Here is a 12,864-nt window from a genome sequence, read left to right as displayed (position 1 = left end):
TACCAATATTTACCTCAGGTTGTGAAAAAAAGCGTTAAGGCCAAACAACTCACTCTCTCTCCTCCACTCTTTCCTACACTTGAGGTCTTGGACCATTTGACCACTTCCTATATGTCGTATATTTTCAGTATTAGGCTCCAGTGTTCAAGTAGCAAACAACACAAATGTGTGAACTGGGTCAGGCCCAAAGAAATGACACACACACACACACACACACACACACACAGGGTGACGTAGCTAATAACTCTTCCTGTGTTTTAGTGTTATGAAGGATGGTGTATAACAACAACTACAGGACTAGTGGACTTCATATAGCTTTTTTCAGTAAAAGGTGCCATCATTTCAACCAAACACTCATTGTTATCAAGTGCAGAAGGTAAATGCCAAAACAGTGTTTTGCATGTGAATAATCTGTGAATAATCTGTGACCTTAAAAGCAGCAGGTTTCGAAGCATGTCATTTAAATTAATCTTTAACTATCATGCAAAAACATATATATTATAATAATAGCAAATTCCACAATAGTCACAGAAAGGCCTCAAAGTGGTTTGTTTGTTTTTTCATGCCGAATGAAACGCACGGTACATGATTCACTGAATCCATAAGACACTCAAGCTCAGTTTGTGAGTCACAGTGAAACCGCCAGTGGTCTGATCTGGTGACATCTGAACAGAGATGTGGTTTGAGCTGATGGCTGGACCGACAAATAGAGCTTACAGAAAAATAGAGCAATTATAATTTATAAGTTGCTTTAAAAAAAAGAAAAGAAACTTGATTCCTTAATCCATCAACAGTAATGTGTGGAAAAACAACAAAAACTAAACCGATTTTCTGAAGAGAATGTGAATGGTGCTTGTTGTGTGCAACTACACAAGCCCACTCTCATGTTTCTATTACACTTCTATCCAAAGATATCCCTTTTTATCTATTTGAATGGAACTCTATGGAACTTGTTTCTTGGGAAATTTGTTGCTAGGGTGTTGATACAGAGTGTCCAAGAAGAATCTTAAGACTGAATGTTTGCATGAGTGAAACAAGCCCACCCTCATGTGCTGCAAAGATATCCATCCTGGCCTTTATAATGGCAGTTTATGGGATCAATTGCTAGGGTGCTCTAAATGGTTGCTAGGACGTGGCTTGATAGCGTCACAATGATCCGGAGAGACTGATTGGTTGCCTGAGTGAAATGAGCCCACCCATATGTCTCTGTGACACTGTGATCCAGAGTTATGCTTAACCATAATATGTCTATGTAAATCTGGGCAGCTCTTGCGACCAGGGACGTGCGGTCAGGGTAGGCAGGGTAGGCAGTGCCTCACCAAAGGAAATGTTGACATTACATTTATTAATTCCAAGAACTTTATTAATTCACCACATTATTAATTGCATTTATTTTATTCCAATACTAATTTTTGTAACAAAAATTTTCAGGAATACACATATAATATACTCATTTTGCCATTGTTTGCTCCTAAAACCATTGTTTCATGCAGGAAATTCAAGGCCATGGCCATTGAGGCAGAGGTTAGCAGTGCCTCTTTGGTCCATAGAACGTTGTTTACGTAGGTTTGCGCATGCGCAGTCAGTTCTCATGCTGTCTTGAATTATCAACATTGAGGCAGAGACCGAGACCGGTCGAGGATTTTTGTTTTTTCACATTTGTCACGTTAGTTACATTAGGCTACACACGTTCCGCATTCTGACACTGAGCGCACAGCCTCTGCATAGGTTGTACCAGAGCCCGTCTAAGGAGAGCCTTGGCACTTCCTATTAGCCCCATTGTATCGATCTTGGTTGCAGTTCCATTAGAATTCCACTGGAGGTGATCGCGGGCGAGTGCAGACTGAATGGGAGTCTATGGGGCTAGACGGCTAAATGTGTCTCTTTCACCCGATTGCCGTTGAGAAATCTCAGATTTTATTTATTGCAAGTTCAACATGGGTTATAGGTCGAAAGTTGAATGAACGAGTACTTATTTATTTTCGATTTCTTACAGGTTGAGTTGTTGTTGCCCATAACACGCTAGCATTCTGCTAATGATGTCAGTATTCTGACATCATTGACATTTTAAAAGACTTTTTAAAGCAAATAAGTGACTCTAAAAAATCTAACACCCAGCAATGTGTAATTTCTTTGCATCTCCTTTCGAATACAACATTCAAATTACTAGACAAAAAATTATATCCTGAGAAAAGTGGATTTTGAGGGTTTTTCGCCATAGACCTCCATTCATTCTGCACTCGCCTGCGAGCGCCCCCGCATGGACAGAGACATGTTTCTGCAGCCAGTCCAGAAACCGGAAGTAAGCAGAGAGTGCCAATTCTCTTCCTATTAGACATTCTCTGGTTGTACCATGTGAGGGAGTTCTCCCCTCCCCTCCTATAGAGTTGGTTGGGTCCATAGCCCGTCTTTTCCAAAACGTTTTCTCAGGTAACTACCGCGGCACCGCCGGCGCCTACCGATAGCTGGGCCGGCCCGGTAGCTATGCGTCAGGGAGGATGGATGGGAGGAAGAGGCCAGGAGGTATGGAAGCTTGTTTCCGCCACAGAATAAAACATTTTAAAAGATAATTGCAACTTTTTATCTCACAATTGCGAGTTTACATCTCGCAATTCTGTCATTATTTCTCAGAATTGTGTGAAATAAAGTCGCAATTGCATGTTATAAAGTCAGAATTGCAAGATATAAAGTCAGAATTGTGTGAAATAAAGTCGCAATTGCTTCTTACGAAGTCTAAGTGAATTATTATTTAACCTTTACATTATTTTTTGAACCATGGCATTAATACAAACTACACAATAGTGACTAGGCTGCTTGTCGGTTCGCTGACACCGCGCCGCCTCCCTCTCTTACTGTGTCCCGCATAAAACATTTGTTTGTTGTATAATATATATCTATCATAAGATAGATTTGTCCATTAATTTGATTATTAGATTTGATTGTGCATTAGCCTTACATATGACTTTGCTGTATGCAGGCAGCGATGTGATGATGCCTGATATGAACTTGGGTTGCTTCATTAATTGAATGAATATGAACATGCCACATTGATAGGTCACAGCCTACCCATGACAAGATTTCACCGCACGTTACTGCTTGCGACCCAGGGCTACAACTTACACCCCATTGCGAGGTTCTGTTCTTACAGAACTTGATATCCTCTTCAGATGTGGAAACCCACACATTTCCACAAAATCCTTGTTCGGAGGAGCTATGACCTATCAAAGTTCATCCCCATGTTAAGTCAATGCAATCTTTTGAATGCGAACATCGTCACCTGATCGCTTATAAAAGTCAAAGCACACCTCATCTAGTATATGAAAAACACCACTAATAGAGTCAGGCCAGAGTTCAGGTTAATAGTCGAAAACAATATAAAACTAAAATGGTACAACTTGTAAAATAAACAATGCTACTAATGCTGCGTTCCAGGCAGGTTTTTGAGCACGTAAATCACGACTTCAAACCACGACTCACGACTTTGTAGCGTTCCAGGCAACCTGTAACCCGTGTTTTTCCAACCTTATACCCTGAAAGTGCACTGGAACGGCAGTCAAACCCGTGACTTCCCACCCGTGAACTCGTACTAGATCGATGTACTCCCAGTTACGAGTTGGAAAAACACGGGTTACAGGTTGCCTGGAACGCGGCATAAGAACAAGTCTTAAAAGGAGAAAGAATCACCACATGCCAGAGTAACTCACACATGTGGTTAGTGTTCAAATCCGGTGGAGGAGGAAACACACGCAACTCTACCTTAATATCACAGTTTAACACCGTTGAGTCAGTTCACAATCCAGCCCGTTCTCATCCCAAGGCGTCATAGTACTGACGCTGTTGACATTTCGTCTGCATCAAACGCACATGGCACCCTTTATCGTCAATATGAGACGCAGATAGATATGAGCCAGAAGGCGCCTCCTAGCGGTCTAACCCTAAACCTACCCCAGAACTAAACCTACCCATATCCTGTGCGTGTCATATTGACGCTAAAGGGTGCCATGTGCGTTCGATGTAGACGAAATGTCACAAGGGTCAGTATGTGACGTCCAAGGATGAGAATGCGTTGCACAATCTGTCTGTCACACAAGTGTTCACATATTTCAAGCACTGTTATTTGAAGATGGTTCATCTGTTTATTTTGTGCTACATGTGGCATATTGGTAAGTTATATTTATTTTAAGTCATTAAATCTTGCTTTAGTTTTTATACAAAGCAATTGGCTGCTTTTTTAATCAGTCAGAGGATTTGCATTCTCTGTTAATCCTATAGAAAAGATGCACAAGTTAAGCTGAAATAAAATTGATTCTGCTCTTTTTGCATTTATTTTTTCTATTGTGCAACAACATTTTAGAATAAAAGTATTGCGATAATTTCAGAGTTCATGGCTTTACTCATTGCCCATCGTTAATGATGAATCTGATGTGTAAATGATGACAGCTTCTGCAGGCAGTCGAAAAGTATAATCATCTAAAAGTCAGTGTTGTTTTTTGCACAGTTATGAAATGTTATTATTCATTAAATCATGTTATTATTGTTTTTATAAATAGTAAAATACATTTTCCATTAGAAATATATAACTTAAATGCCGCTATAGAGTTTTTTTGGTTGTGAAATACAAACAGAGCCATCCACCATTTTGCAACTGAGTGTCTGCAACTGTAGTCAGACGTATTTATGAATATTTATATTTGGAATAGACTTTAGCAGATGATTTTGCAAACTAACACAAAAGCCTACTATAGACGAAGGCATACAAACATACACAATACAAGACGAAAGCGTCAGCTAACACGAAATTAAAGAGTTACCATAGTATAAAAACTAATATGAGTTGATACTGTAGATAAAAACACCAACACATTCTCACCTGTGAAAGGTTATCCCATTCCTTCCGGGATTAAAATCTTGGTGGTTTCACAACCAGAAGCTGCAGATTGTTGTGTCATGATTCTTACTGTGCATGACACGCTGACCGTTCTAAGATGGCGGTCGTGCCGATTTGTTTGGGAGCGGTGGAATGTGGTATCTATCCAGTGTTTGAAATTAACTCTTGCCAAATGTGGGTAACGCTGTCAAATCACTTGCCAATGCCAAGTTGGTGTGTTATTATGTTTACTCTTTTTGCTGGGGAAGTTCGTGTAGCCTAAGCCAAATCTGCGAAGATTTAGCGTAGGCTACTCAATTTGTGAGTCATCATGATATTAAACAGCGTATTGCACAGAATCTGTGCATATCTGACTTGAACATACTTGTCACGACACAACAACGGTGCACTTGTTTATTTACATTGAAGCAATAGCGAAGATTAAAAAGCATTTGGTTAACAGAAAAGAAATAGTTTTTTCCAACATCTTAAAGCTCCAATATGCAGGATTTTTGTAATAAAATTTCCAAAAATAACTTGCACAGTGTGATATATTTCCTCCAGTTGTGTACTTACAATATCTTAAAAGTCTCCAAAGATTTTTTATTTCAGAGAAATTCCGATTTTAAATAACTGTCCGTCCCGGAAAAGAAATGTCGCGCCTCAGTGACGCAATGTCCGCTCTATCCTTTTTTCCGGTCTGGAACATGTGATAGGATATTCCCCCACCGGATTTTTTTTTTTTTTTTTTTACAACAACTTTATTGAGTTTTTTTTCTTATCACAATAAACAATAAAGACGTCTGACAAAGAATAAAAAAAGAATAAAATAAAAAATATGACCCACCACACCGGAATATCGCATGGTCAAATGCGGAAGTGGTGGTTAAAGCGTTATAGCCATAGTCTGTATGGTTAGCTGTTATGCATCACGATTACTGATTGGCGAGTATTGAAGTGCCAACAAAACGAAAGCGTCCATATTCGGATACACGCGGAGTCGCGGACTGTGTGACAAACGGAGGAATAAAACCCGGATAAATATCGTCAGGCGTTTTCGAGATGGAGAGAGCTGCGCGACATTCTTGGACTTGACAGAGACTCTGCTCTCGCGAGTGTACTGATAGACAGGTAAGACATGCAACTGTCAATAATAGCACTTATAAACAAAGTTATATTGCTCTTTGTACTTCGGTAAGGCTTTTTATCACGTGTGGTGACCGAGATTATGGCAGTACAATTAAATACAATCGGATATGTTGTTAAAAATATATTTAGTCATTACTTGCAAATGTTCGTTCAAATTTACTTTTAGATATTGGTTTGAACACGTTAAACAACACGGCATTAACCATAAAAACGTAAAACTGCACAACATAAACCAAACAAAACATTTGACAAATAGCTGTATGTTGTAACGGGATAATATAGCATAGCATTTCATGTTCCTTGCAGTTCATTAATTATGATGACATAAAATAATACGATCAGACATACAGGTAATACAAAAACGAATAAATTACCTCATCCGTGATCATGATTCATTAATTCCATTTAGATAAATCGCTAGATGGTGAAAACGCATTAAAAACGACATCTCCCATCGTCCTTCATAGCGTCATCAAGCTTCGCCTTTGTTATTGTTGGAAACTGCGCCCTCTTGTGGTCAAATACAAAAGTTACATAGTAGAGCTTTAAATTTGTTATGTTCTTTGTAGGCTACTGTATTGATCTGTCCACCTAAAACACATTTTTGGTAAAAAGGATGAGGATGAAAGAGATGGCTGGATGACAGGATTTTGTTTGAATAAGAAATTAATGTATGAAATCCAAAACTTTATAAGCTATATGATGTTTTATTAACAAAGTCCGGGAGAGCACTCAGCAATCAATGATAAGAGTTGTATATATAGATTCAGCAGTCTCACCTCAATCCATTGACAGTTTAGCAGCATCTTTATTTTTTATCTCATTGGAAAGCACAGGATTGTGGGATATCAAATTAAGTTAAAGATACATCTCTGCTGCCTTCTTCAGGGTGCCAAAGCTTGTCTACTCTACTGCTACACACTCAAAAGTATGTACTTTTTCTTCACAAACGAAGGACACATTTGGAGGCCACATGTGAAGGAGCGTTTGAATTGGGACAGTCGTCGCACCACTGTGACGCAATCGGGCTTCGAAGGATGCAGCCTCTGATTTGGGACTCAGCTATAGTGTACCTTTAATGAAGCTGATTATTTTTCTCTGTCACATACTATTGTATGTTCTATATAGCATGAGTGTACAGTAATCTAAACTACATCCACCATGTTGTCAGTGTCATGTGATCTACAGTTTCGTCGCTTCACTGTCATTCATAAATCCTCTCCTGTGGCCTTATGGGATATGAAAATATGATAGAATTCTATGTACTCAAACATACTATTTCATAATATATATTAGAGAAGTGTTCGATTTTGTATGATTTCTGGCCATTTTTTCACAACCTTTTTCACACTGAAGCACGGCTGCTGAAAGTACAGGAAACACTGCTTAAATTTATATTTTTTTACAAGGATAATTCTAGGGTGGCAATACTTTTTCTTAGGGTGTCATTTGCCACCTGCGACTCGTACACAACGCATTCTTCACGCACAAACATAGATGATCTTCAGTTTTGTTGAACTTGTAGTGGAAATGTCCCTCCTCCACCCAGCTCTCCTCCTTCCTCTGTGGTGAACGTGTGGTGACAGCTCAAAAAAAAAAGGACTGTCAGTGTCAGCATTGACCACACTTTGTTCCAATCAGATTCTTATTTCTCTCATGTTTTCCAGCGGCCTGTTCCTGCATCAGCAGAGACAATTTGTGTTTCTGCCTCTGTTCTTTAATTCACATCTAAAGATTACAAACTACAGCTAATTTTAGGATTTATATTAAACGGAAACCTTCATCTGTTTGTTCTCCAGGTGTGTTTAGTGAGTCAGTGTCAGTGATGGAGGGAGATTCGGTTACTCTAAACTCAGATCTTACTGAAATACACGAAGATAAAGATATATTGTGGAAATATGGAGCTGAAAAGTCTCTTATAGCTCAAATCAGTAGAACTGCTGGAATCTTCTCCACATTTGATGGTCCTGATGGGAGATTCAGAGACAGACTGAAGCTGGACGATCAAACTGGATCTCTGACCGTCACAAACACCAGAACTGAACATACTGGAGATTATAAAATAGAGATAAGGGGAGGGAAACGATCATCAAAAACATTCAGTGTTTCTGTCTATGGTGAGTAGAGATCATTTGTCTTGTTCTTCAGATATTCTTATTTTATTTTTCACATACTGAAATCTTATCATTTGAGATCACAGAAACACTTACTAAAGACAATTGAACATATAGATTGTTGATTATATTTATCCAGATTTGTTTATTCTCTCATGTTTCTCAGCTTGTCTGCCTGTTCCTGTCATCATCAGTAACTCTTCACACTGTTCTTCATCATCATCAAATTGTTCATTGGTGTGTTCATCAGTGTTGAATGTGAGTGATGCGACTCTCTCCTGGTACAAAGGAATCAGTGTATTGTCCAGCATCAGTGCGTCTGATCTCAGCATCAGTCTCTCTCTACCTCTGGAGGTGGAATATCAGGATAAAAACACCTACAGCTGTGTGCTGAACAATCCCATCAGTAACCAGACCACACATCTGGACATCAACACACTCTGTCACACATGTGCAGGTACCACAGCACTGATGATAATATTCACTGATTAAATTTGTTGATTTTATCGTGACTGATAACTTAAGATTCCGGAAATTAATAATGAGCTTCTGTCATCAGGTATGTCCTTGCTTGACTGGTTTGATTTGTTTTCTTCTGTGGAGCACAATAGGAGATATCTGCAGACGTTTTGGCTTTTTTTTTTATTATTGTTTTGAGTTTGTGACAAAGTGATAAAGTCGGCTTGTTGAAAACGTTCTGGGTTACTTGACCATAACCCTGTTCCCTGAAAAAGCGGAATGAGATGCTGCACTGCTTAGCGCATTGGGAACGTCTTTAAACGTGACCAGCTGTGAATATAGTGTGTAAACACGTCAACAGAATTGACCTGGAGGTAATATAGCCTCGGTTGATGATGTCATCGGCGTTAGCTTGTGATGTTGACTCAAGGACATGAGAGCCCGGAGTGGCATGAACATCCAAACTATAAAATCTTATGAATGTGTGCGGAGAGAACCAGCCTGCCGCATCACAAACAAGTTGTAAGAGGCACCCCTTGCAAGAGCACTTGAAGAGGCGACCTCCCTGGTGGAGTGAACCCTTAGACCCATTAGCGAAACTTGACCGCGCGCCTCATAGGCAAGAGCAATAGCATCCCTGACCCAATGTGACATGGCCTGCTTGGTGGCGGCCGCCCCTTTGTTACAGCCCCCATAACAGACGAACAGTTACTCTGACTTACGCCACTGGCTAGTGTGGTGGACGTAGGCCTGGATACAAAAGCACTTTCACCAGTCCTGGGGCAAAGTCTAAGCAGGATGGCGAGATCGACAGAGCCTGCATAACCCTGATTCTTTTTAAAGAAGTTATTGCCATTAGAAAAAAAACATCTTAAGGTTTAGAAGATTGTCAGACGCTGACTCTAGAGGTTCAAAAGGGGTCTCAACCAGACCCTTGAGGACTATAGCGAAGTCCCATGAAGGGATCTTGGTTCTTACAGGCGGCCTCAGTCGTCTGGACCCACGAATGAAGCGAGCGAGCAGAGGATGTATTCAGAGTAGCGCCCCTTCCAAGCCGAAAGAGCGCCCACATAAACCCTGAGAGTGGAGGGGCATGTGTCTGTCGACGACTTTTCCTGCAGGGAGTCCAGAACTGAAGCAATCTGGCAGTTGACCAGATCTGGATTACGTACAACACACCACCTTTCAAAAACACCCCATTTGTTGGCATAACTCTTTCTAGTGGAGGAAGCCCTAGCACTTCTCTGTGCTAATGTTCTCACCAACATCAGGCGAAAGCCCAGTGTCCCCCAGGTCGGGCCTGGGATGGAATATCGTGCCCTCCGTCTGAGACAGATGGTCCCTCCTCTCCGGCAAATCGCCCACTGCGAGCCGTCGAAGAGAGATATTATCTCCGAGAACCAAACTCTGTTCAGCCAACATGGTGCTATCAGTAAGAGGCAAGACCCTTCTTGGCGAACTCTGGCTAGAACTCCCAGGAGCAGAGATACTGGAGGAAACGCATACAGGCGCATTTTGGGCCATGTGTGCGCCATCGCGTCCAGACCCAGGGGGGCTAGGTGACTCAGAGAGAAGTAGAGGGGACATTGCGCTGTCTGATAAGAGGCGAAGAGGTCCGCCTCCACTTCGTAAAATCTGGTCTAAATCTGTTTGACTACTTCTGGGTGGAGTTTCCATTCCCCTATCAGTAGTTTCTGTCTGGACAGTAAATCCGCTCCCACATTCAGATGCCCTGGGATGTACACTGCCCTGTTAATGTACAGTGACAGAAACTTGTCCTGGACCCAGAGAAAAATCTGCCTCGCTATTGTTCAGATTGCGTGAGCGCAGACCTCCCTGGTGATATATGTAAGAGACTGCCGCTGTGACACCTGCACTAGGACATGACAGTCTCTCAACTGAGATAGAAAGTATTTCAGGGCCAGAAATACAGCCATCAGCTCGAGGCAGTTGATGTTCCAATCGAGCTGATGACCCTCCCATTCCCCTTGAGCTGGACGACCACTTAAGACCGCTCCCCAGCCCATCAGAGAGGCGTCTGTCGTTAGCATTCTGCGACGGCAAGACACACCTAGAGTGGGACCCAAGGCAAGGAACTGGGGTCTGAACCACGTAGAAAGGGAACGAAGCCACAGCGCGTAACCCTTACCATAAACATTGATTTTATAAAGTGCATGAAGCATTCAGCGCATGACTTACCATAAACATGGATTTTTAGAAAGGACATTGTTAGGGGGTAACAGTTTAGGACCCAAGGACCAGATGTTTGAAAGAAAACCCGGAGTCAGAATTATAATAAATTGAAGAAAAGTTTTAATGAGGATAGTTTGCAGTTTCATCAACAGGAGTCAGCTTCAAGACTCACACAGGAGTTTGTATGCCACCCCGTTTTACAGTTACAAAGATCACAGCAGTTATACCATTTCCAAGGTCTAAGCTACGTCCTTGCTTACAGGTTGAATCATTCTCATTAGCTAAGAAATAGATAAACATAGTAATTTTCCACAGATATACAGATAGACAGAAGCATATCTCCATCGCTTAGGCAGCTGACACTCAGACCCTGAGTTTAGGCACGTCATGACATTCCAGGTCGGAGATTTGGGTTACTGGGTGCCAACATGTCCAGAACAACAACTCAGTCAATTTCCAATAATGCCAGTGGTTCCTTAACCTAACCAAGAAAACTAACACATACACCGACACACAGCTTTCCCAAGGTTGGATTTGGCCAGGCTCTAACTATAAACAGGAGAGTCTTCTCAAAACATGAAGATAATACGTTCTTTTTCAAGAAGAGCTACACTTGTTTAGTCTAAAAGGAAAGTAAGGCTTTAACAAAGAAATGGTCCCTTAAATTATTGGCTTCATGTATGTTTTAACATGTTGAAGACCTTTCTCAAAAACAAAACAAGTTTCTATTTTATTTCTGGAAGCTGGGCTAAATAAGCAAGCACCGTTACTGCATTCAGATTTCAAATACAGACATTAAAGAATACATGAAATGAACATTTCAGTAATCACACTGGTAACTTCTATAACAAAGTAAAATCTCCAGGAAGTCATTCTCATTTGATATTTAGAAGGAAAAATATTGATTAATACCTTGATTATAATCACTCATTACATATACATTGAAGCAGCAGTGGATTCCAATCCACCCCCTTCAACATGAAGCACTCAGCGAGTACTCTTGCCTTTATTTGCCCTTGGGGATTGTATAGATGAAATCCCCTGCTTTGAGCCACAACTGAAGTAGTCTTATGTGCAAAAGGCCCAGAGGGATCACTGTGGACACAGCTGCCATGAGACCTATATAATGTCCTGACATAGCCAGATGTTGCTTTGGGTGTTTAAAATTGGTCTTGACACGAGCGGGAGACAGTTGTTTCCCCGATGGTGACAGAGTCCCATTTAACCCCCAAGCACGTTACTCTCTGGGCGGGAGAGAGAACGTTCTAATTGGCGTTGCATCTCAGCCCCATAGAGAGAAGATGAGCGGGGATCGATCTTGATGTCGAAGCGCAACCTCTTGAGACTGGGCCAGTATCAGCCAATCGTCTATGTAACATGGCTAGGTCAAATGGAGGGACCCGATATTGGTAAGCTTCGCCCCCAAAAGCAAACCTTCGGAACCTCCTGTGTTGTGGCAATATTTCTATATGAAAGTATGTGTCCTTCAGATCGATCGTGACAAACCAAATGTGATGTATAATTTGCGACACGGTCGTCTTTACAGTTAACATCTTGAACTTGAGTGCTTTGACTGTACGGTTTAAGCCTTGAAGATCTAAGATTGAACGCAACCCCCATGTTGCGTAGATGTTCCGTGTCCTGGATGACAGCAGGAATCAATGGAACATCTAACATTTCGCTGGGAACCGCTGCCCCCCGAATCACCAGATGTGGCGAGGATGTACAGTGGTTTCGTGAGGGTGTCAGGTAGGAGCCATAGTGTGCAGAGCAGCACCAGTCTGACCACCACCAGCATGGATGTTATTATACACGGCTTGGTGGGGAGTGCTGACTCAAATGACGATGAGCACAGAGAAGAGAAGCAAGCATCTCTTCGGACTGGTCCATCATCGTATAACCACACGCCCATGCACCCACGATATTCTTAATAAGTTGACCTTGAGAGCACAAAGACGCACAAAGAATAAGGTTTTCCACATTAACAAATTAACGTCATGGAGATCCTCAAGGAGGGCAGTCTAGCTGTAATCTGGCCATTACACGAGACACCACCTCAAGTAACCCCTCACATGCTTTATC

The 12,864-nt window shown here is 41.4% G+C and overlaps 1 protein-coding gene across 1 annotated transcript in view; it reads left to right on the top strand.

The window, feature by feature from the left end:
• The first annotated feature begins 4,075 nt into the window (after nt 1–4,075).
• The window catches only part of LOC311084864 (SLAM family member 5-like), a 183,586-nt gene continuing 174,797 nt past the window's right edge, over nt 4,076–12,864 (top strand). The window contains exons 1-3 of the mRNA XM_084117157.1: nt 4,076–4,163; nt 7,816–8,133; nt 8,297–8,587. Of these exons, the coding sequence (XP_083973283.1) occupies nt 4,124–4,163; nt 7,816–8,133; nt 8,297–8,587 (649 nt within the window). The 5' untranslated portion in view covers nt 4,076–4,123. The remainder of the gene's footprint in view (nt 4,164–7,815; nt 8,134–8,296; nt 8,588–12,864) is intronic.

This window comes from Abramis brama (assembly GCF_963993115.1).
Source record: "Abramis brama genome assembly, chromosome: 6".
NCBI lineage: Eukaryota > Metazoa > Chordata > Actinopteri > Cypriniformes > Leuciscidae > Abramis > Abramis brama.
The sequence above is the reverse complement of the archived record's forward strand: the minus strand, read 5'-3'. Positions and strand labels throughout refer to the sequence as shown.